Below are 22119 nucleotides of genomic sequence, written 5' to 3'. Positions count from 1 at the left end.
CCCCAAACTTGCTCTATTTCTTTTTAGCTGGGTTCGGAGCTACAGGTGAGTGTGGAGGGGGTGGGGGTGGGGCGGTTGCTCAGCTCGCGATTGAGTGAGTGAGAGCCCTTTTTAGCCTGGAAATGTCTCGATTCCACGTACCTTCCACGCTGTGCCCTGTTGTGGGGTTCCTCCGTTCGTCTGGACTTGTTTTTATGTCCCCTTGAGGAGTTTTGTATGTTTCGGTCAGGAGAGGTTAAGAGCTGCTTCTTACTCTGCCGCCATCTTAACCCCTTGTAGACTCTTCTTATCTCCACCTGATGGGCCAATCCTCATATATAACTTTTTTAAAAAATTCTGTTTGTGTCCTTAACTTTTTTCTCATTTATTTTAAGATTTGATTAATATAGTTCTGAGAGGGGAATGGTGAGGTCCCCTGCTAGGATAGTTTAGTGTCTATTTCCTCCTGTAACTCATTAAGCTTTTTATTTAACAGTTTGGATGGTATGCCATTTGGTACATATATGTTTAATATTGATTTAAGTTCCTTGTCTATAGTACCATTTAGTGAAATGCAGTTTCCCTGCTCACCTTGGTTAATTATATCTATTTTTGTTTTTGCTTTGTCTGAGATCATGTTTATTACCTCTGCTTTTTTTTTTAATCCTCAGTTTCAGCATTATGGATTCTGCTCCTGTCCCTTATTTTTACTCCATGTCTCTCTGTTGTAAATATGTTTCTTGTAAACAAGCTATTGTTGGATTTTGACTTTTAATTCATTCTTCTATCTACATCTCTTTCATGGGTGAATCTTCCTTCCCCCTTCTCCAAATACACCCATCTTTCTCACTATTACTGTTATATTTTTGAAATTATCCATCAGTAAATTTTAACCCATGCCCTCTGTCTACGTATATACTCTTTTAAAAAAAACCTTACCTTCTGTCATAAAATTGATACACTAGGTACTGGTTCCAAAGCAAAAAAGCAGTAAGAGCTAGACAATGGGGTTAAGTGACTCATTCAGTTACATAGCTCGGAAGGTCTGAGGCTAGATTTGAAGTGACTCAAGTTGGAAACAGCAGATAAAAGCTTTCCTTCTGATCTGCAATGTTATATAGCCCAAGAGTGGTTTCTAATTTCTAGCCTGAGCAAGATAGGAGTCCCAGTCTCTAAATCAATGAATGAATAATTAATATTCTAATAGAAATTATCTATTAAAATTAATTTTGAACTTTTCACTTATACCATCAATCATCATAAGATTACTGATTTTCAAATGCAAAATTATTACAAGTAGTTTCCACCTTACACCCTTCAAAAATATAAAAAATAATTTTGAATCATGTTTTAATTATAATAAAATTTGAAATGTATTAAAATGATATATCAAAATAAATATTAATATGTAATAAATATAACATATTTGTTCATAAAGGCTTTTATAACATGTATAACAAAATAATGATCAAAAGTATAATAATATCATTAATATGAATGTTAAACTACATTTTAGCTCCAAAGTTTGTTATATGAAAATGGAATTATCATCCCTTTGTTTTTTTTTTTTTAACTCAATCAGTCAGGAATTTGAAGATCCTTTATCATTGATTCAAGGATGCTCACATCCTCAGAGAAAGGAAGTTCACACCCTCAGAGACAGGAAGTTGTCTATGTTATTAATTGATTTTATTACATGATTTTTTTGTGTGTGCATTTACTCTGCACTGTGGAAAATTTGAGACCCTAGTCTTACTTGTATTAATTTTGGTTTAAACCTTTTTTTTATTGAAAAACTGGATTTTTCCATTGGAAAAACAGGTGTATTTAAAATCACTCATTATATTAAAAAAAAGTTGTAATCTTTGTGGGAATGTCTCTCTTTGTTTGTCAGTTTATTGTATTGACCAAAATGAATGACGTTAAAGCAGATGTTAAGATAGATATAATTTCCTGTTTGACTTCCCATTTATATATGACGTGCTCCAATATAGCAAAAAGGCCAATGTTATAATGTATGTGTCCTGATCCTCCATTTTGTGTTACTGATATTAGGAGACTGTTAAGTTTTGACATGTATCAACTGAAATTTTTCCTTATTTGTCCATACCATATTAAATGAGTTTTTGTATGTGCATCTACTCTTCACTGTGGAAAATTTGAGATACTAGTCTCACTTGTATTAATTTTGGTTTAAACCTTTATTTTTTTTGAAAAAACTGATTTTTTCCACTAGAAAAAGAACTGTATTAAAAATATGAAACTGCTTTGTGCATTTCCTTTTGTGTCTTTTACTCCCTGCCAAGGAACGTATCTTACAGTCTGGAAAATTTTGCTGTCATGTGTCATGCAATGAAAAGCAAGATATTGAGTACATTGATAAGTTGATTATCCCTTAGAATTCTGAGTAAATTGTGGCATGAGAAGTTTTTGTGTTCTTCATCTATTTTAACAGTAAAATAGCTGTTAAAAAGGGAATGGGAAAAATATAAGTAAATATGATATTTTTGATGGTTGCATATATGTTTATTTGGATAGCCTCATTATTGCATAGATCGTTTTATAATTTAGAATATTATTTTTTATTTATAACTATAATTTTCCTTTTATTTTGCTTCAGGAAATTGTAAAATGTAAAACTCCATGTTATCAATGGAAAGAAGTCATTGTGAATGTTAAAAGTCCTTTTCATAGTGAAGGAGAATTCAGGTAAATGATGTTCCTATTTTAGGATAGCTAATGTGAAGGAATCTTTGGATCTCAAGTCTTTACAAAGTTAAATAATTTTAGTTCCCTTTTTAAAATGTTCATTTTGCAAATTTGAGGTTAAATGAAATATGTTTATATTTTAAATTTATAAATGATTGTTATATATAATAAGCTGTGAATTACTATAGAAAGTAAATATAAATAAGCTATGCTTAAAATTTATAGCAATAAAATTAGAGCTTTAATCAAGTTGAGATCACAGAACCTGACTTTTTCCCTATTTGCTCCAGCAGTTTTTTTGAAGAGAAACAAAACCATATGATTATTAGACATTTATCCCCCAAATCTTCTTTTCATTGGTTATATTAAAAATTGAAATATCTGCAAAACATGAAATAGACTTTTGTCACAGCTTACATTACTCTCAATTACCGTGTGCCCCACTTTTACCATATCTATATCTCTCTTGAGATAAGGATAATTTAGAGGAATTAGAATAGAACTTAACTGACTTGGATATAATTTTTAGGACATTATACAAAAGAAAAACATTTCATTTCTTTAATACTTTCTTTCCTTAATATTTAAAAAATGACATCACCTGGGAAAGCAGTGTTAAATATCTGAGAATGAATAAGAAGCTGAACCTGAACTGAAAATTTTTGCTTAATTGATATTCCCTTAGATTTAGGAATGTTCCTTAGAAAAATAAATTAAATGAAACCATATTTGTTATTTTAATAGTTGATAGCTTCCTTTTCTGTCATTCTTCTGATATTTTAATCCTTTGCTAATTTCAAGATAATCACATGAGTAAGGTTATCAGTTATATTATTTAATCCTGATAACTTTAATAAAATTTATACCTGCAATAAAAATATTGCCTTGAGATTTTTCCTTCCTATTCTCATGGTGCAGGAGAATTTTTGAACTTTTTAAGCTATGTAATCAAGTGTAGAAACCAAAGAACACAGAAGTGACTGAAATAGACGGATTTATAAACAGAGAAAACAAATTATTTCAGACAGCCCCAAATGCCTAACTCTTGCTCCTAGAAAGAAAAAGGATGAATAATGTAAAATCTTGCTTTCTCTTGTGTAACATTTCATGGAAAGCCTATAAGTAAGTTACTGGAAGGAATTATACTTTTATGTATTTTCAAAATCTTGGGAATGTTTTTATTGTGCTTGTGATTCTAGAATAGAAAACTTTTTAAGTTAGAAGAAAGTTCAGAGATTTTAAGATAGATTTATGGTATTCACTTTTAGGCTAGTTGACATTTGAATTTAAGGCTGGCTAGGTAGCACAGTGTTTGCCTCAGTTTCTTCATCTGTAGAATGAGCTGGAGAAGGAAATGGCAAGCCACTCTATTATCTCTGCTAAGAAAACCCTAAATAGGATCATGAAAAATCATAAACTTCTGAAAAATGAATGAACTTGAACAATTTTAATTTAATATTATAGAATCGGTTAAGACATTTTGTGCATGTAAATGAGCACTTGGGTTATTACTGTGAACAATGTTAGTGTAGTGGTACTTGTGCTGAGCTGATGAAATTATAGATTTGACAACCAAAAAAAAAAGACAAATCTCAACTATCTACCTCACAATATTGTTGCAAATCTTAAAATGCTATTAAAGTGTAAATTATTTCTTGTAGAAATGTGTAATAGTAAAGTACTGAGGGATTTCACATAGCACAGTACCTGGCACATAGTAGGCATTTAGTAAATATTTATTGATTGATTTACACTCAAGGCTATCCTCAAGGGGAGCCTGGGGAGCCTATTTCTTGGAGAACTCCATATTTTTGTAAATAAAGTACCTTGGTGAGTCTGTAGAGCATGTGTAGACATTCTGTAATTGTTTCTGGAGGTCTGGCATCCTGTGCATGGGAATAGCCTCTTTTCTTAGTTGCACTTTTGGAATATGAAAGGAGACAACCTTCAAAAAGCTTTAGTTGGCCTCAGCCTCTTTTCGCGGTGGATTTTGCTCTTGGATTTTACTCCTTCATTGAGAGCATGCAATGAGAGACAAGGAGATAATGACTAAGGCATTGGATCACATCCTGCCGAGGACAACTATGGCCTTGTAACATTGCTCCATTTTGGATTCTTCAAAGGCAGGCCAGACGCAGGTACAGAATGTCTATACATGTTCCAAAACCTCTTCCATACGCTAGGATTACACATCATCATGCCTCACTCAGCAGAAGGGTTCCCAGGCTTCTCTCTCTGGAGAGAAGTATTGAGAGCCAATCAATCAATCAACATTTATTTGGCACCTACTATGTACCAAGCAATGTGCTAAGCACAAAATCCCATTAAACTACTATTACATCTTTCTAAAAAGAGCTCACATTTACATATCACTTTAAGGTGATACATGGTTTAGATTTGTCTTTGTTTCATTATCTAGTCCTCAGATTACATTTAAGTAGAGAATTCTCAGCATGGAAAAATCCTTCACCAGTGTAGTAACTTATAATGCTAGATAACTGTCCCAGGCATCCAGAGCTGAAGTGTTTTGCTCCTGGCCATATCTAGTAGCTGGTAAAAGTCTGAGACAGAAGTAGAATCTAGGACTCCTGACATAATTCTTTCCAGTATATTCTTTTCCATAAGTTTTCTTACATACTATCTTATGTGAGCTTCCAAAAAAATCACTTGAAGTAGGGAACAACTAGGGAGCACTGTGGACTGAGGACCATGTCTAGAGGTGGGAGGTCATGGGTTAAAATCTGACTTCAGATACTTTCTAGCTGTGTGATCCTGGGCAAGTCATTTAACTCTCATTATCTAGCCTTTGCCACTCTCCTGCATTGGAACCAATACACATTATTGATTCTAAGATGCAAGATAATGGTTTAAAAATCATTTTAAAAAGAAAGTATTAGGTATTAGTGTCTCCTCTTGAAAAAAAATATGAAAAAGGAGACACCAACTTATTATTCTTGAACCCAGGTCTCTTGCCTACCAGACTTATAATTCTTTTCATTGGATGATACTGACTTATTAAACTCAGGACAGGCAATTTAGGAGTATAATTTTATTTCTTTTTCTTCCCATTTATCTATTTTACATTCTTTACATTGCATAAAGTAGTGCATAAAATCATAGACTCGTAAAATCACAAGGGTCCAAAGGAACTTTTAATATTATTTAGTCTAACTTCTACTAGAAATAACTTTTCTCATATTTACAACATTCCTGATGCTATTGAGCCCTCAGCCACAGCTTCTTGTGCTAAAGAACCTCCAGTGTTAGGAACCTTATTTTGTGAAGCAGGACCTTTCAATTAATCAGACTCTAATTTTCTAGAGAATTTCTTTTTATATTGAGCTCAGATATGCTTACCTATAACACATATGCATTAATCCATTCTCTGTGAAAAAGGAATTTTTCATTACTATGTGTTATGAGAGTATTTGGGAAAGGCGTTAGGTTAAAGGGGATTTTGAAGGGATGTTGTCAGGGACTTGCTAGGTAAATAATATGAGTTGCAGGTAGGATGGAATAGTGAGATTCAGGATATAATATGAGGCTGAAGTCAGGGAATATAACACTGAAGGTAACAAAGATCTTCAGGGAGAGGAGGAATTAATTTAAACAGGCAAAGAGCAGCAGGGCTTATAGACTAGGACTTAGACTAAAGACAAACTGAGGGAAATAGACTGAACTGAAATTAATTACAGCCTTTAGTTAATTTCACAGGAAGGGACTTGTTTTGAAGTTACACCTTCCTTCAAGATGGATACCTAGGGGCAGCTGGGTAGCTCAGAGGAGTGAGAGTCAGGCCTAGAGACAGGAGGTCCTAGGTTCAAACCCGGCCTCAGCCACTTCCCAGATGTGTGACCCTGGGCAAGTCACTTGACCCCCATTGCCCACCCTTACCAACCTATGAGACAATACACCGAAGTACAAGGGTTTAAAAAAAATGGATACCTGGCTTCCCTTCAAGCCCAGAGTATGTTGGTTCCATTCCTCTTCTTTCCTTTTCTTAATAATTAACTGACAAAATAACTAAATGGTCTATTTTAAACACAAAAGGGGTTTATTGTCTTCTCAGGTTAAATTGTCAGGTAAATGGGATTAAAGGCAGCCCTAATGGTTGTTTAAAGAAACCTCAGGTGGGGGAAGGGAAGCAGAGATGGGATTTGAGCAAGGTCCTGCCCTGAATCAACTCTCAAGGTGATCTTGAAATCAAAAGGGAATATGATGATAACTACCTAACCTCTCTAGATAAAGTACTGCAAGAGTATAGCTAAACCCTCACAGATTTGAAACTACTCTCTGATTCACTCTCCTCATTCACTCATCACAGACATTAGGTAAGGGAAGGAAGGTAGGGAAATGAAGTAGGATATGGAGATTCAAAGGGTTTATCTAAATTAACAAATCTCAAATAAGTACTCCAAAGCTAGGCTAAATTTTCAATCTTTAGAAAGGAGAAGAAGCAGCTCGGCTGGCCCTGGCTCTCTCCACGAGGTCCCAGGTCCGACTGAAACTTTCTTCCAAGATTCTAAACTCCTAACTGACATTAGAACTCAGCCAAAGCCTGTAAAAACTGCTATGACCCCCCCTCTCTGTACTACATATCTGAATTAAAATGATAGAATTTAAGCAGAAAGGCATCTTAGACATATCAAGTTCAACTTTCTCATTTTACAGATGAATAAACTGAGGAACAGAAAAGTTAGTGACTTGTCCAGGATTACACAGCTAATGACTGAAAAAGGATTTGAAACTTAGGTCTTTTTGAAGACTTTTGTCTTTTGTCTTTTGCCCAGACAAAAGACACATACAGAAAAAAAAAAAAAAGATAAAAAAGTCTTTTGTCCAGCTCTATCTACTTTTGAAGAAAGTGACTATCTTATCTTTACATTAGGTCTTTCCCTGTAGTTCTTTCAGTTCATGTACAGGAAAGTTGATTTTCAATTAACTTCATTATCAAACGTAGCTATCCTCTGAATGTGTTCAACTTGTCAAAGTCTCTTTTCTCCTATTTATTCTTTCTTTTCTTTCTTTTCTTATATTTATCTCTCCTGCTCCTCTTTCTATCTGTCCTACTGCCTTCTTCTACTCTCTTTTGCTGATTCATCCTTGTCATGTCTGTTAGCTGTGTCCTGGGACATTATCTCTTTTTCCTCTACACTCTTTTGCTTGGTTGCTTTATTAGCTCCTATGGATTCAGTTCCTAATTCTATCTATCTAGCCCTGGATTCTTTTGTGAGTTATAGTCACACATTTCAAACTGCATCTGGGACATTTCAAACTGGATTTGCAACAACATCTCAAACTAAACATGTCCATAAGACAATTCCTTATTTTTGGCCCCAAACTTTTCTGTCTTCCAAACTTCTTTATCATCATTGAGGGAATCATCATCCTTCTTGTTACCCAGGCTTGGAAACTCAGTGTTATGCTTAACTTCTCATTCTTTGCTCACATTGCATATCCAAACCCTTGTCAAATCTTGCCAATTATACACTTACAACATGTCTCTTTTTGGGGTTCATTTCTACCTTATTCAGCTTCTTTTTTTTTCCTTCAGCAATATAGTCACAACCTTAGCTCAAGCCCTCATCAACTCTCCTAGAACTCTCCTAGAAGTAGACTTTTAACTGGTTCTTTATTTCAAGTTTTTTTCTACTCCAATCCATCCTGCACTTATTTTCCAAGATTATTTTTCCAAAGCACCAATATAACTATCACTATCCCTGCTCTTATGGCTCCCTATTGACCCTAGGTTCAAATATAAATCCCTCTGTTTAGCATTTAAAGCTTTTCATAAACTGGTCCTTTTCTAGATTTCCAGGTTTCTTATTATATTTCTTATTCTCCTCTACAACTTTGGTCATCCAGTTACACCTGTCCTCCTAAAATTATTTGAAAAACGATGTTCCATTTCTAGACTCCATGAATTTTTACTGTCTACCCTCCATGCTTGGGATTCTTTGCCCCTCATCTCCATCTTTTATTTATTTTTTTAACTTCTTCCAGGTTTCAACTCAAATATCGAGACCCTTTTTCAGTCCTTCCAGTTGCAAATGCCTTCTCCTTTAATATTACTTTGAATTCTTTCTATATTTCATATGTGTTTACTTATTGACATATTTTTCCTAATTAGAATGAAAGTACTCACATTATGTTTTGAAAAAATCCAAAAGAGAAGTGACTATCAGAAAAGTAGAGGACGAATTAAAAATAGAAATAATTAATAATTGCCTCTTGGAAGAATTACCAAATTGAAAATACAGGGATGTCTTAATCCAAATTCAGAGCTTTCAAGTGAATGTAAAAAAGTGGCAAGTCACTTAGAATAGTGAATTCCTTCTTTCTGGTGTTCCCCTTACCAAAGAACCAAACAGCATGTATCAAGTCAGTTTCAGACAAGAGGTAGCAGCAAATAAATAAATAAGCAGAAGGTGGGAGTAATCTAAGATTTGAGTTTTGGAAAGGATAAATGGAAAGGGTTGAGGAACTCAAAGACAGCTAAAGATGTAAATTTGGAATATTTAATTATAGGCCCAAGATTTTGGAGGGACACAATTGAATCCAGAGAGAGTGTGATAGCCTGGGAAAGCAGGGAAGGATAGAGTACCTGGAGATTACAGTGAGGATTGAGAATGGATTTAAGATAACTGAAGTACAATTCTGGTGGAGTATAGAAGTAACTAGTAGGGTTTGGGTCATCTACTCATTGGCTCATTGCTGCCTGTTTTGGTAGAAGCAGCTACTTTGAGTATTAACAGTAAACTGGATAGTTAGAGTTTTTTAAACCTTTACCTTCTGTCTTAGACTAAATATTAAGTATTGGTTCTAAGGCAAAAGAGCGGTAAGGGTGAGGCAGAGAGTTAAAAGTGAGTTGGCCAACGTCACAGAGCTAGGAAGTGTCTGAGGTCACATTTGAACCCAGGACCTCTTGTCTTTCTGCTCGGCTCTCAATCCATTGATCCACCTAGCTTCCCTGCAGATGTTTTAAAAACTTAAAGATTGCAGTGCCCTTTCCTAACACTTGGACAGTACCATGGCAGATATAGGGAAATGGGGAATATATTTCTTTTGTTTCATGGCCAAAAAATCAATTACCAACTGGCCAGCCTGATGATTATGTGCTCCAACATACTTAGCTGTGCTGGGGTTCTGAAAGCAGACAAAATATGTTGCTGTTAGCATCCTTCCCTGCAAAATCCTAGTCCTCAATATGGCATGGAGGTGATTTTAGGTCATTGAAGACTATATTAGTGGAACATAAGCTATGATAGGTTCTACAATGCTGGACAGTTCTGAGTATGGCCCTGACAGCAAACTGCACATAACCTTTAACAAAGAACAACTGAGGCTTTATTTTTCCTTATAAATTCTTGCATAACAACTTAATTCTTTCCACCTATCTTGAGTGGTAACAAATTCTGTTACTGTTTCTTTACCTGACTAATCAGTGGTCAAATAATTAATGTATGATTATACCACAAATTCCATCAAACATCTTTCATTATGTTGCTTATTTTGATTTTAACATATTCCAAAATTTTCATGTTTGTAATAATAATAATAATAATAATAATAATAATAATAATGCTTTTCTTCTCACAAAGTCTCTAGACATTTTAGTTGGCTTTGAATGTGTCTTCATTATTTCCTGGTTTTATAGTAATAGCTGGTAACAGACCTATTAGAACAGAGAGCAATAAACTCTTCATTAGTGATTATTTAAAATTATTTTAAAATAGCAGATAAATATGGGTTTTTATTGGTTTTCTTGTCAGTATGGAAGTTAAGACTCCCTGTCTTTTAAAATTTCATTGATTAACAAAGTAGGAGTTAATTTAGAGCAAGAAGGTCCCTTATAAATCTTATAGTCCAGAGGCTGTCAAATAATGGCCTGCGTGCACACTGAATCTGGATGTCATCTGTTTTTGTGTGGTGAATTAAGAACATTTTAAATTTCAAAATAAAATATTGTCATAGTCTTAACCCATTCATTTATATAGATGAAGAAGCTAACATTGAGAGAGTTGAAATAATTTGCAACAGGTCACATGAGTAATAAATAGCATAACTTTATTTGAACCCAGGTTGACTGACTCTAATTTTTATCACACTTTGCCTTGAACTCTCCTCCTGCTGGCCACTATTATGGCAATGCTCAGTAATGATTGGAATATTTCTCCTCCTTTGTGCAAATATCATTGAAAGAAGAGCTCCAACAACAAATATAGACCAAAATATTATGATTTTCTCTTTCTCTGACTAGGGAATACAATTAGAAAAAAATTTTCATTCTGCAGGCTGGATAACTTTCAAAGGGAAACAGGAATAGAGACTGATACTATCTTTTGCATTCACATTGTGAGTAGAACAGGAAGATTTTTCAAACATTTTTAGGAAATTATAATGTTAGAATTGCAATTAATTTTAGTAGATAGAAAGAAATGTTGCTTTTTATCTGTACTTTGGTAGTTTCATGTCTCTAAGACATTTTTAAATCTAGTGGACATTCCAGTATTTTAATTATTCTTGCTACATTTATTTCAGTGTTAATTTGGTGGAATCCTCAACCTTTGTGTTTCAGACATCACAAATAAATGAACTAAACCAATTGGCAAAGGATGAACAACCTGGGTAAATATCACTGTTTTCTAATTTTTTCATTGAATGAATAAGGTTATAGTCTACATAATTCAGATTCTAACAAAATTTATCCCAAGTTTACAATTTTGAAGTTGATTTATATCTCCTCAGATGTTGACACTGTTATTCATCATTGTAGCCCACATTCTATGTTCCCCAGCATTTGCATGTCCATTGAAAGATTCTACTTGTTTAATCCTTTTCTATGTTTAATATGTCCTCCCAGCTTACTTCCCATCTTCTTATTACTCTGGTACCTTTTATCTTTAATTTTCACAACTATTGTAAACCCATTCTTGCTGCTACTTCTCATTTGCTACTATGTACAGCTCTTTTTTTCACAATTGTATTTATTTCTACCAGCTTCTTTACTGTCTTTCATTGTGTTGCAAGTAAGCTCCCTTGCTTCTCTATCTCTTAGATTCTTTTTTACCTGTAGTCTCACAAACTGAACCTGACTTGTTCTTACCCCGTCACTTGCCATCATATTTGATAACTTGAGCATCAATATGGATAAGCATACTAACATCTTGATTTTAGATTTCATTAACAATTTTACTTTACTTTCCAGGCTCCTTATACTTTACTTTCTACTATGTACTCTTCAGCCCAGTGACCATGGCTTTCTTGCTGTATCTCCTACAAGATACACAAACTCTTGGCTCCAAACATTCTCCTTGACTATTCCTGATGTCTGGAATGCTTTCCTTTGCATCTGCCTACAGGTTTCCCTGACTTCCTTCAAGACCCAATTGAAATGCCATCTTCTACAGGACGCTTTTTCCCCCAAATGCCTCTTATTTCTAGTATCTTCCTTTTAAAAGTTATTTGCTATTTATAATGATTGTACATATTTTCTTATCCCCTCCCCAATTATATTGTGAAAATCTCAATGGCAAGATTATTTTTTGCTTCTTTTTGTATCCCTACCTTTTAGCAAGGTGCCTGACACATAGAAGACACTTAAAATGCTTATTGATTGAATGAGATTATGGAGATTATGAATTACAGAGGTTTTGATTTGCATTGGTATAGAAAGGTTCTTTATACTAATAACATCATAGTGTAAAAATATTTTAAATATTGATACTCTCATTGATGTACATATATTTTATGAAATAAGTAATATGAATCCATTTTTGTCTTTGTAATCCTAACATTCAATGACGATTAACCTGTCATAGATACTTATTAAAATCTTATTAATAGATTGATAGCAATCTTATCTAATCCAGAGAGGTCATGAAATCATGAGGGTTACTAGCACACTAGATGATTCTCTGGATTAAAAAAAATATTTTGAGAGACTTGGATACCATCTTCAATCTAATAAAAATGAAATTTATGCTTCAATTTAATAAATCTTCTTTAGAAATATAGGACGGGACTTCCTGGTTAAGATGGCAGCTGAGTAAAAAGCAGCTGCATAACCTCTCCTAACTGAAACATATAGGACTCCTCAAAAAGACATAAAAACAAATCCAGAGGAACGAAGGGACTCCACAACAGGGCGCAGCATTGAAGGTACGTGGAATTGGGGCATTTCCATGCTATAAGGGGGTAAAATAGCTCTCACTAAAAAGCAAGTTGAGCAACCCCTCCCCCACCCCACACCACCTGCAGTGCCAAAGCCAGCGCACAAGAGCTAGAGCAAGCTTGGGGCACTCATTAAGTCCTTGGCAGCTACCTGGGGTCACCAGGGCCTGTTCCTGATAGCAGCAAGACTTAAGACCCCAAGAGGCTAAAGAACACGCATGGACTTTGAACTCAGACCCTGAGCACAGGCCCAAGTGCAGGCTCTTGAGTCCACAGATCCTGAGTGCAGGAGCAGACTTGGATCCTGAGCACAGGAGTGAACCTTGAGTGAGGACCCAGTGCAGAAGGGTGCAAGACTGTGAAAAAAGTGCCTGAAACTATTAAAGGAGGCTCAGACAGAGGAACAAAGAAAGGTGCCGCCAGGAGGCTTGAACCTGAGAACAACGAGATCTGAGACTTCAGGAGCCTAGAGAGCGCAAACAGACTCTGGGTGTGAGGAAAAACCTGAGAGGGCACAGGGCTAACAATGGCAAGCCATTCTCAAGAACCCCAAAAGAGAAAGATCATCAAGAAGAAATCTGTAACACTGGACAACATTTACACAGAGAAAGTCCAGATAGCAGAGCAAACAGCAGAGGAGAACAAACTAATAATCACATCCAAACCTTCCCAAAATAATGAAAACTGGTCACAGGCAATTGAAGAGTTCAAATCTGAGATGATGAGAAAGATGGAAGAGATCTGGCAAGAAAATAACAGTTTAAAAGGCAGAATTTCACGATTGGAAAGTGAGGCAAGTCAACTGAAGACCAGAAATGCCCAGATTAAAAAGGAAAACCAAAAGATTATAACTGAAAACCAGTCCCTAAAGGCTAGAATTGAGCAATTAGAAGCTAATGATCTCTCAAGACAGCAAGAACAAATAAAACAAAGTCAAAAGACTGATAAAATAGAAGGAAACATGAAATATCTCAATGAGAAATTGACAGACTAAGAAAACAGAGCTAGAAGAGACAATTTGAGAATCATTGGTCTTCCTGAAAAAACAGAAATTAATAGAAATTTGGACTCCATACTAAAGATAATTATTCAGCAAAATTGCCCTGAAGTTCTACAACAAGAGGGCAATATAGACATTGAAAGGATCCATATATCACCCTCGACACTGGACCCAGAAAAGTCAACACCCAGGAATATAATAGCCAAATTCAAGAACTTCCAAGTAAAATAAAAAAAATCTTACAGGAAGCCAGAAAGAGACAATTCAAATATCAAGGAGCACCAATCAGGATAACACAGGATCTGGCAGCCTCAAAACTAAAAGACCACAAGGCTTGGAATATGATATTTAGAAAAGCAAGAGAACTGGGCCTACAACCACGGATCAACTACCCATCAAAACTAAACATATATTTCAAGGGGAAAGAATGGGCGTTCAACAAAATTGAAGATTTCCAAGTATTTGTCCAGAAAAGACCAGGACTAAATGGAAAGTTTGATATCCAACCACAAAAATCAAGAGAAACATGAAAAGGTAAATAAGAAACAGAGGGGAAAGAAAGAAAACTCATAATTTTTAAATTGCCTCTTTAAGGACTTCAATAAGATCTAATTATCTGTATTCCTATGTGGAGAAATGCTATGTATAATTCTCTGTAGTGAACTCTATTCACTATTATAGTATTCACTATTATAGTAATCAGAAGAATAATTCATAGGCAGAGGGTGGAATACTAAATGGTCTAAGATGATATGGGGCGGGGTGGGAAAGAGGGCAGTGAATAGTAGGGGACACAATGAGAAACTTGAGTGAATAAGAAAAATAGGATATTCTGTTACTCACAAAGAGGGCATGGGAAGGGGAGGGGACAAATACTATTATAAGAAGGAGAAGAAGAGAACATTAAGAGGTAATATTTAAACCTTAATCTAAGTGTAATCAAACCAGAGAGGGAAGAGTAGCCATGTTATCCATTGGGATATAAAACTCTATCTAACCCTACTGAGAAAGTCAGAAGGGATAAACCAAGGGGAGCAGGGGAGTGGGGAGGTCAAAAAAGGGAGGGGAGAAGAATAGGGAGGGAATTCATTAGACCTTTAAAAATAAAAAGAGGAGAATAATAAGGGAGGGGGCAGAAAGGGAAGTTAATCAAGGGAGGGGATAAGGGATACTGGCTTAAAGCAAACCACTGGTTTAAAAGGAAATAGTGTAAGAAGAAGAGGTAGGAATAGGGGAGGATACAAAAATGTCAGCGAATGCACAACTGATAATTATAACTCTGAATGTGAATGGGATGAACTCACTCATAAAACGGAAGCAAATACCAGCGTGGATTAGAAACCCAAATCCTACCATATGTTGTCTACAAGAAACATATATGAGGTGGGTGGACATACTCAAGTTTAAGGTTAAGGGCTTGAGCAAAATCTTTTGGGTGTCAAATGAGAAAAAGAAGGTAGGAGTGGCTATTATGATTTCTGACAAAGCCAAAGTAAAAATAGATATGATTAAAAAAGACAGGGAAGGTCATTACATCCTGATTAAAGGCAGCATAAACAATGAGGAAATAACACTGCTCAATATGTATGCACCAAGTGGTATAGCATCCAAATTCATAAAGGAGAAACTGGCAGAGCTCAAGAAGGAAATAGATAGTAAAACCATAATAGTGGGAGATCTAAATATTCCTCTTTCAGATCTAGATAAATCAAACCAGAAAAGTAAGTAAGAAAGAGGTAAGAGAGGTGAATGAAGTCCTAGAAAAATTAGATTTAATTGATATGTGGAGAAAAATAAATAGGGACAAAAAGGAATACACCTTCTTTTTAGCTGCACATGGTACATTCACAAAGATTGACCATGTAATATGGCATAGAAACATTGCAAACAAATGCAAAAGAGCAGAAATAATAAATGTAACCTTCTCAGATCATAATGCAATAAAAATAATAATTAGTAAGGGCACCTGGACAGGCAAATCAAAAACTAATTTGAAATTAAGTAATATGATTCTCTAAAACCAGTTAGTCGAAGAAATCATAGAAACAATCAACAATTTCATTGAAGAAAATGACAATGATGAGACATCCTACCAAACTCTGTGGGATGCAGCCAAGGCAGTTCTCAGGGGAAAATTTATATCCTTGAGTGCATATATTAACAAATTAAGAAGGGTAGAGATTAATGAATTGGGCATCCAACTTAAAAAATTAGAAAGGGAGCAAATTACAAATCCCCATATGAAAACTAAATTAGAAATATTAAAAATCAAGGGAGAAATTAATAAAATCGAAAGTAAAAGAACTATTGAATTAATAAATAAGACTAGAAGCTGGTATTTTGAAAAAACAGATAAAATTGACAAAGTACTGGTCAATCTAATAAAAAAAAGGAAAGAAGAAAACCAAATTGATAGTATCAAAGATGAAAAGGGAGACCTCACCTCTAATGAAGGGGAAATTAAGGGAATCATTAAAAACTATTTTGCCCAATTATATGGCAACAAATATAACAATTTAGGAGATATGGATGAATATTTACAGAAATATAAATTGCTTAGATTAACAGCAGAAGAAATAGGATACCTAAATAATCCCATACCAGAAAAAGAAATTGAACAAGCCATCAAAGAAGTCCCTAAGAAAAAATTGCCAGGGCCTGATTGATTCACAAGTGAATTCTATCAGACATTCAAAGAGCAACTAATCCCAATACTATACAAATTATTTGATATGATAAGCAAAGAAGGAGTCCTACCAAATTCCTTTTATGACACAAATAATGGTACTGATTCCAAAGCCAGGGAGATCAAAAACAGAGAAAGAAAACTATAGACCAATCTCCCTAATGAACATAGATGCAAAAATTTTAAATAGAACACTAGCAAAGAGACTCCAGCAAGTAATTACAAAGATCATCCACCAGGACCAGATGGGATTTATACCAGGAATGCAAGGATGGTTCAACATTAGGAAAACCATCCACATAATTGACCATATCAACAGTCTAACAAACAAAAATCACATGATTATCTCAATAGATGCTGAAAAAGCCTTTGACAAAATATAGCATCCATTCCTATTGAAAACACTGAAAAGTATAGGAATAGAAGGACCTTTCCTAAAAATAATAAACAGTATATACCTAAAACCATCAACAAGCATCATATGCAATGAGGATAAATTAGAAGCCTTCCCAATAAGATCAGGAGTGAAACAAGGATGCCCATTATCACCTCTATTATTCAACATAGTACTAGAAACACTAGCAGTAGCAATTAGAGAAGAAAAAGAAATTGAAGGTATCAAAATAGGCAATGAGGAGACTAAGCTATCGCTCTTTGCAGATGATATGATGGTATGCTTAAAAACTCCTAGAGAATCAACTAAGAAGCTGATAGAAATAATCAACAACTTTAGCAAAGTTTCAGGATACAAAATAAATGCACATAAATCATCAGCATTTCTATATATTTCCAACACATCACAACGGCAAGAGGTAGAAAGAGAAACACCATTTACAATCACCCTAAACAATATAAAATAATTAGGAATCTCTCTACCAAAACAAACACAGCAATTATACGAAAACAACTACAAAAAACTTTCCAAACAAATAAAACTGGATCTCAACAATTGGAAAGCCATTGATTGCTCATGGGTAGGAGGAGCTAACATAATAAAAATGACCATTCTACCCAAATTAATGTATCTATTTAGCACCATACCTATCAAACTACCAAAAAACTTCTTTACTGAATTAGGAAAAACTATAACAAACTTCATATGGAATAAAAAAAGTCAAGAATATCAAGGGAAATAAATGAAAAAAATGTGAAGGAAGGGGGCCTAGCAGTACCAGATATTAAACTATACTATAAAGCAGCAGTCATCAAAACAATATGGTACTGGCTAAGAGACAGAAGGTAAGATCAGTGGAATAGACTTGGGGTAAATGACATCAGCAAGACAGTGTATGATAAACCCAATGAGCCCAACGTTTGGGTCATCAATCTACTATTTGACAAAAATTACTGGGAAATTTAGAAAACCATATGGGAGAGATTAGGTTTAGATCAACATCTCACACAAGATAAATTCAGAATGGATGAATGACTTGAATATAAAGATGTAAACTATAAATAAGTTAAGTGAACACAGAATAGTATACTTGTCAGATCTGTGGGAAAGGAAAGATTTTAAAACCAAGCAAGAGTTAGAGAAAATTACAAAATGTAAATTAAATGGTTTTGATTATATTAAACTAAAAAGCTTTTGTAAAAACAAAAACAATGTAGCCAAAAATCAGAAGGGAAACAACAAATTGGGAAAAAATATTTATAACAAAAAACTCTGACAGGGGTCTAATTACTCAAATATACAAGGAGTTAAATCAATTGTATAAAAAATCAAGCCATTCCCCAATTGATAAATGGGCAAGAGACATGAATAGGCAATTTTTAGGTAAAGAAATCAAAATTATCAATAAGCACATGAGAAAGTGTTCTAAATCTCTAATAATTAGAGAAATGCAAATCAAAACAACTCTGAGATATCACCTCACACCTAGCAGATTGGCCAAAATGAAAGAAGGGGAGAGTAATGAATGCTGGAGGGGATGTGGCAAAATTGGGACATTAATGCATTGCTGGTGGAGTTGTGAACTGATCCAACCATTCTGGCTGGCAATTTGGAACTATGCTCAAAGGGCTATAAAAGAATGCGTGCCCTTTGATCCAGCCATACCATTGTTCGGTTTGTACCCCAAAGACATCATAGATAAACAGACTTATACGAAAATATTTATAGCTGCATTTTTTGTGGTGGCAAAGAACTGGAAAAGGAGGTTATGTCCTTCAATTGGGGAATGGCTGAACAAATTGTGGTATATGCTGGTGATGGAATACTATTGTGCTAAAAGGAATAATAAACTGGAGGAATTCCATGTGAACTGGAAAGACCTCCAGGAACTGATGCAGAGCGAAAGGAACAGAGCTAGAAGAACATTGTACACAGAGACTGATATACTATGGTAAAATCGAATGTAATGGACTTCTGTACTAGCAGCAATGCAATGACACAGGACAATTCTGAGGGATTTATGGTAAAGAACGCTACGCACATTCAGAGGAAGAACTGCAGGAGAGGAAACAAGAAAAACAATTGCTTGAACGCATGGGTTGGGGCGGACATGATTGGGGATGTAGACTCGAAACTACCACACCAATGCAACTATCAATAATTTGGAAATAGGTCTTGATCAATGACAATGTTAAAACCAGTGGAAATGGGCTTTCAGCCATGGGTGAGGGGGTGAAGAGAGGTGAAGGGGAAAGTAGGAGCATGAATCATGTCACCATGTTAAAAATGAGTATTAATAAATGTTTTAAAAAAAAAAGGAAATACAAGATGGGAGGGGTAAGCTAGGTGGCTTAGTGATTGGGAGCTATGCCCAGAGGCAGAAGGTCCTGGGTTCAAATCTGGCCTCACCACTTCCCAACTGTGTGACCCTGGGCAAGTCACTTAACCACATTGCCTAAACTTTACCTTTCTTCTGCCTTAGAACCAATACTCAGTATTAATTCTAAGATGGAAGGTAAGGGTTTAAAAAATACAACATGGGAACACTATGACTATTCAGCAGATCATATGAAAAAAAATTTGAATCAACAATGTCACATCATATTAAAAAAATCCAATAACTTGTATGGCTGCTTTAAAATAAGCATAGTATATAAGATCAAGGGAGTGATATCCCCACTATAATCTGTCCTCATTTCTATGATGGTATTTAGTTCTGAGCATGCATATTAGGAAGGATGTGGATACTCTACAAATCCAGAAGAGGGCAATCTTGATGTTAAAGGGACTTTAGATTTAGATTTCCTGTATGAGAAGAGAATAATTTAGTGGGTGGACCCAGTATCATTCTTCAAGTATCTGAAGTAAGGTCATCTTGAAGTGAGATCAGTTTTGTTTGCTTTAGACCTTGGAGTCTAAGTAAGTGGAAGTTGCAAGTAGGCCAATCTAGTCTTAATGCAAAATAAAACAAAGCAAAACAAAAAACTTCATCATGCTTGTAGTTCTCTGAATGTATATGAGCTGACTACCCCAAGAGAGTGGATATTCCCTATGTGGAAGTCTGAAGTAAAGTTAGATCACCATTTGTAAGGAATGTTATAAAGAGAATTTCAGTCATAGGATTTGTCTAGATGGCTTTTGAAATCCTTTCAAACTTTGAGATGCTCTGATTTTGTAAAAAGTTTATTATTACTCTGTACCATTTTTCTTGGATGGCTTATCTTTCAAATTAAAAATTTAGCACCTTGTTATTTTCCTCCTGAATTTAATGAATAAGTAGTTGTTTTGTATACAAAGAATTACCTCAGTAATGTTTTTTATCAGCTATTTATAATTTTCATTGATGCATACTAAATATTGTATACTAAAATAATACTTGAAATCAGTACTCTAATCTATGCTTTTAAGTGAATGAAAATGAAATTATTTTTGATACATAAATTTTAGTGCACTTTTAGAATTTAATATGAGCTAATGATTTCTGAATAAATAAGAAAAACACTAATATTTTCACACATCATACAAGAAGAACTTCAGTTGTACTTATTTATAACAGGGAGTGCAAAATTCTCATCCATTTCAACTCCGAGGTGTAAGAGGCATAAGTTTAAAAGTAGGTGTGTAAGCAGGCTAGGAAGAGCCTGAGCTGGAGGTCATGGACTTTTCCCTTGTGACTCCAGTACAGCTTTCTTTGGGCCCTCTCTTGCTTAGATCATAGGAGAGTGTAGACATGTCCTTCCCCTGCATTCCATTCAGAATGTCCAGTTAAGGCTTTTCCTAGCCTGCTTACATACCTACTTTTAAACTTATGCCTCTTACAGAGGGAAGTAAGAGGCTGGGGATGGGAAATGCTCAAACTGTACCACTCTGCTTTTGTGCAACCTGTGGGTCATTTACTGAAGTAGGTTATAAGATTATACCCGAGTTGAATTTTGAAAGAAGTTAAAGGATTTTACTAGGCAGAAGTGAAGAAGAAGGATGTGGAAAAACCTGTACAAAACTCCTAAAAGTAGGAACTGGTAAATAGGTGAAAAATTTTATAATTTTGTAATTTTGTAATTTTTATTATTGGCTGAAACTTATAGTAATGAAGGGCACAGATTTTAATTTAAAAACATTTAGCAAGTCTCTAGTATGCTCAAAGTATTTTGCTAATCATTGAGGATATAAAGACAAAGCTGAAAAGTATTTCTTAAGTAGCCTCTACATGCACTTGAACTGAAAGGTTGTATTCCCAAAGGGGACAGGATTCTATAAATAAAATTATGTTTAGTTTCCCTTTTTTAAAAAACCATCACCTTCTGTCTTCAAATTGATGCCAAGTATTGATTCCAAGGCAGAAGAGCAGTAATGGCTAGGTAATTAGGGTTAAATGACATGCTCAGCGTCACACAGCTAGGAAGTATCTGAGGACAGATATGAACCCAGGACCTCCAGTCTCAAGGCATGGCATTCTCTCCATTGAGCCACCTAGCTGTCCCTTAATTGCCTTTGAAATCCCACAAACATTCACTTATTTCCTTCCCCCTTAATAATCACCCAGATCCCTTAGAAAAGACATTTACTCTAAAGGCATAACAAGAACTTATAAAGCTAAGTCCTCAAGTTGAGAGACACTTTCCCACAAATACACATAGCCTTTGCCAGGGGGAAGATCCTCTCCCCCTGGCAAAGGCTATGTGTATATACATATATATTTGTATGTACTCAACACATATTGCCAGGAAACTGACACCTGTAGATCTTTGTTGTCCTTTTATTCCAAAATCCTTAAGAAGTTATGGTTATGACTTTGGTGAAGGATGAGTCATTCCATGGCTCAGCTTGACACTATCAAGCTTCTCAGCTGAAAGAATTTGAGGAGGAAATGTTGTGGAGGTGCTTAAAGAGAAAAGAGAAGATTATTAACAGTCTTTTTGGGAGAAGGATAGAAAAGGCAGAAATGCAAGGAACCCATCTGATTATTTTCTGTTGAAACTTCTTAATATTGAGATGCTTGTCTTTTAATCTTTCCTTTGTCTTGATTCAGATCTCAAATAGAATAATTAAATGAGAGATTAAAAAACTATATTCATCATCAATCTAGATTGTATTAGGATCTGAATCTTAAAACAAAGGACTAGGTAATAGAGATTATGATATTTGATTTTTAGCTCTTATTAAATTGCTTCATTCCTA

At 34.9% G+C, this 22119-nt stretch overlaps 1 protein-coding gene across 1 annotated transcript in view; it reads left to right on the top strand.

Annotated features, from left to right (window-relative positions):
- Positions 1-22119, top strand: part of CFAP47 (cilia and flagella associated protein 47) — an 859036-nt gene that overhangs the window by 350984 nt on the left and 485933 nt on the right. The window contains exons 39-40 of the mRNA XM_044669214.1: positions 2600-2688; positions 11230-11316. Of these exons, the coding sequence (XP_044525149.1) occupies positions 2600-2688; positions 11230-11316 (176 nt within the window). The remainder of the gene's footprint in view (positions 1-2599; positions 2689-11229; positions 11317-22119) is intronic.

This window comes from Gracilinanus agilis, chromosome 3 (genome assembly GCF_016433145.1).
Source record: "Gracilinanus agilis isolate LMUSP501 chromosome 3, AgileGrace, whole genome shotgun sequence".
Taxonomy (NCBI): Eukaryota; Metazoa; Chordata; class Mammalia; order Didelphimorphia; family Didelphidae; genus Gracilinanus; species Gracilinanus agilis.
This window is presented reverse-complemented; position numbering and strand designations above follow the sequence as displayed.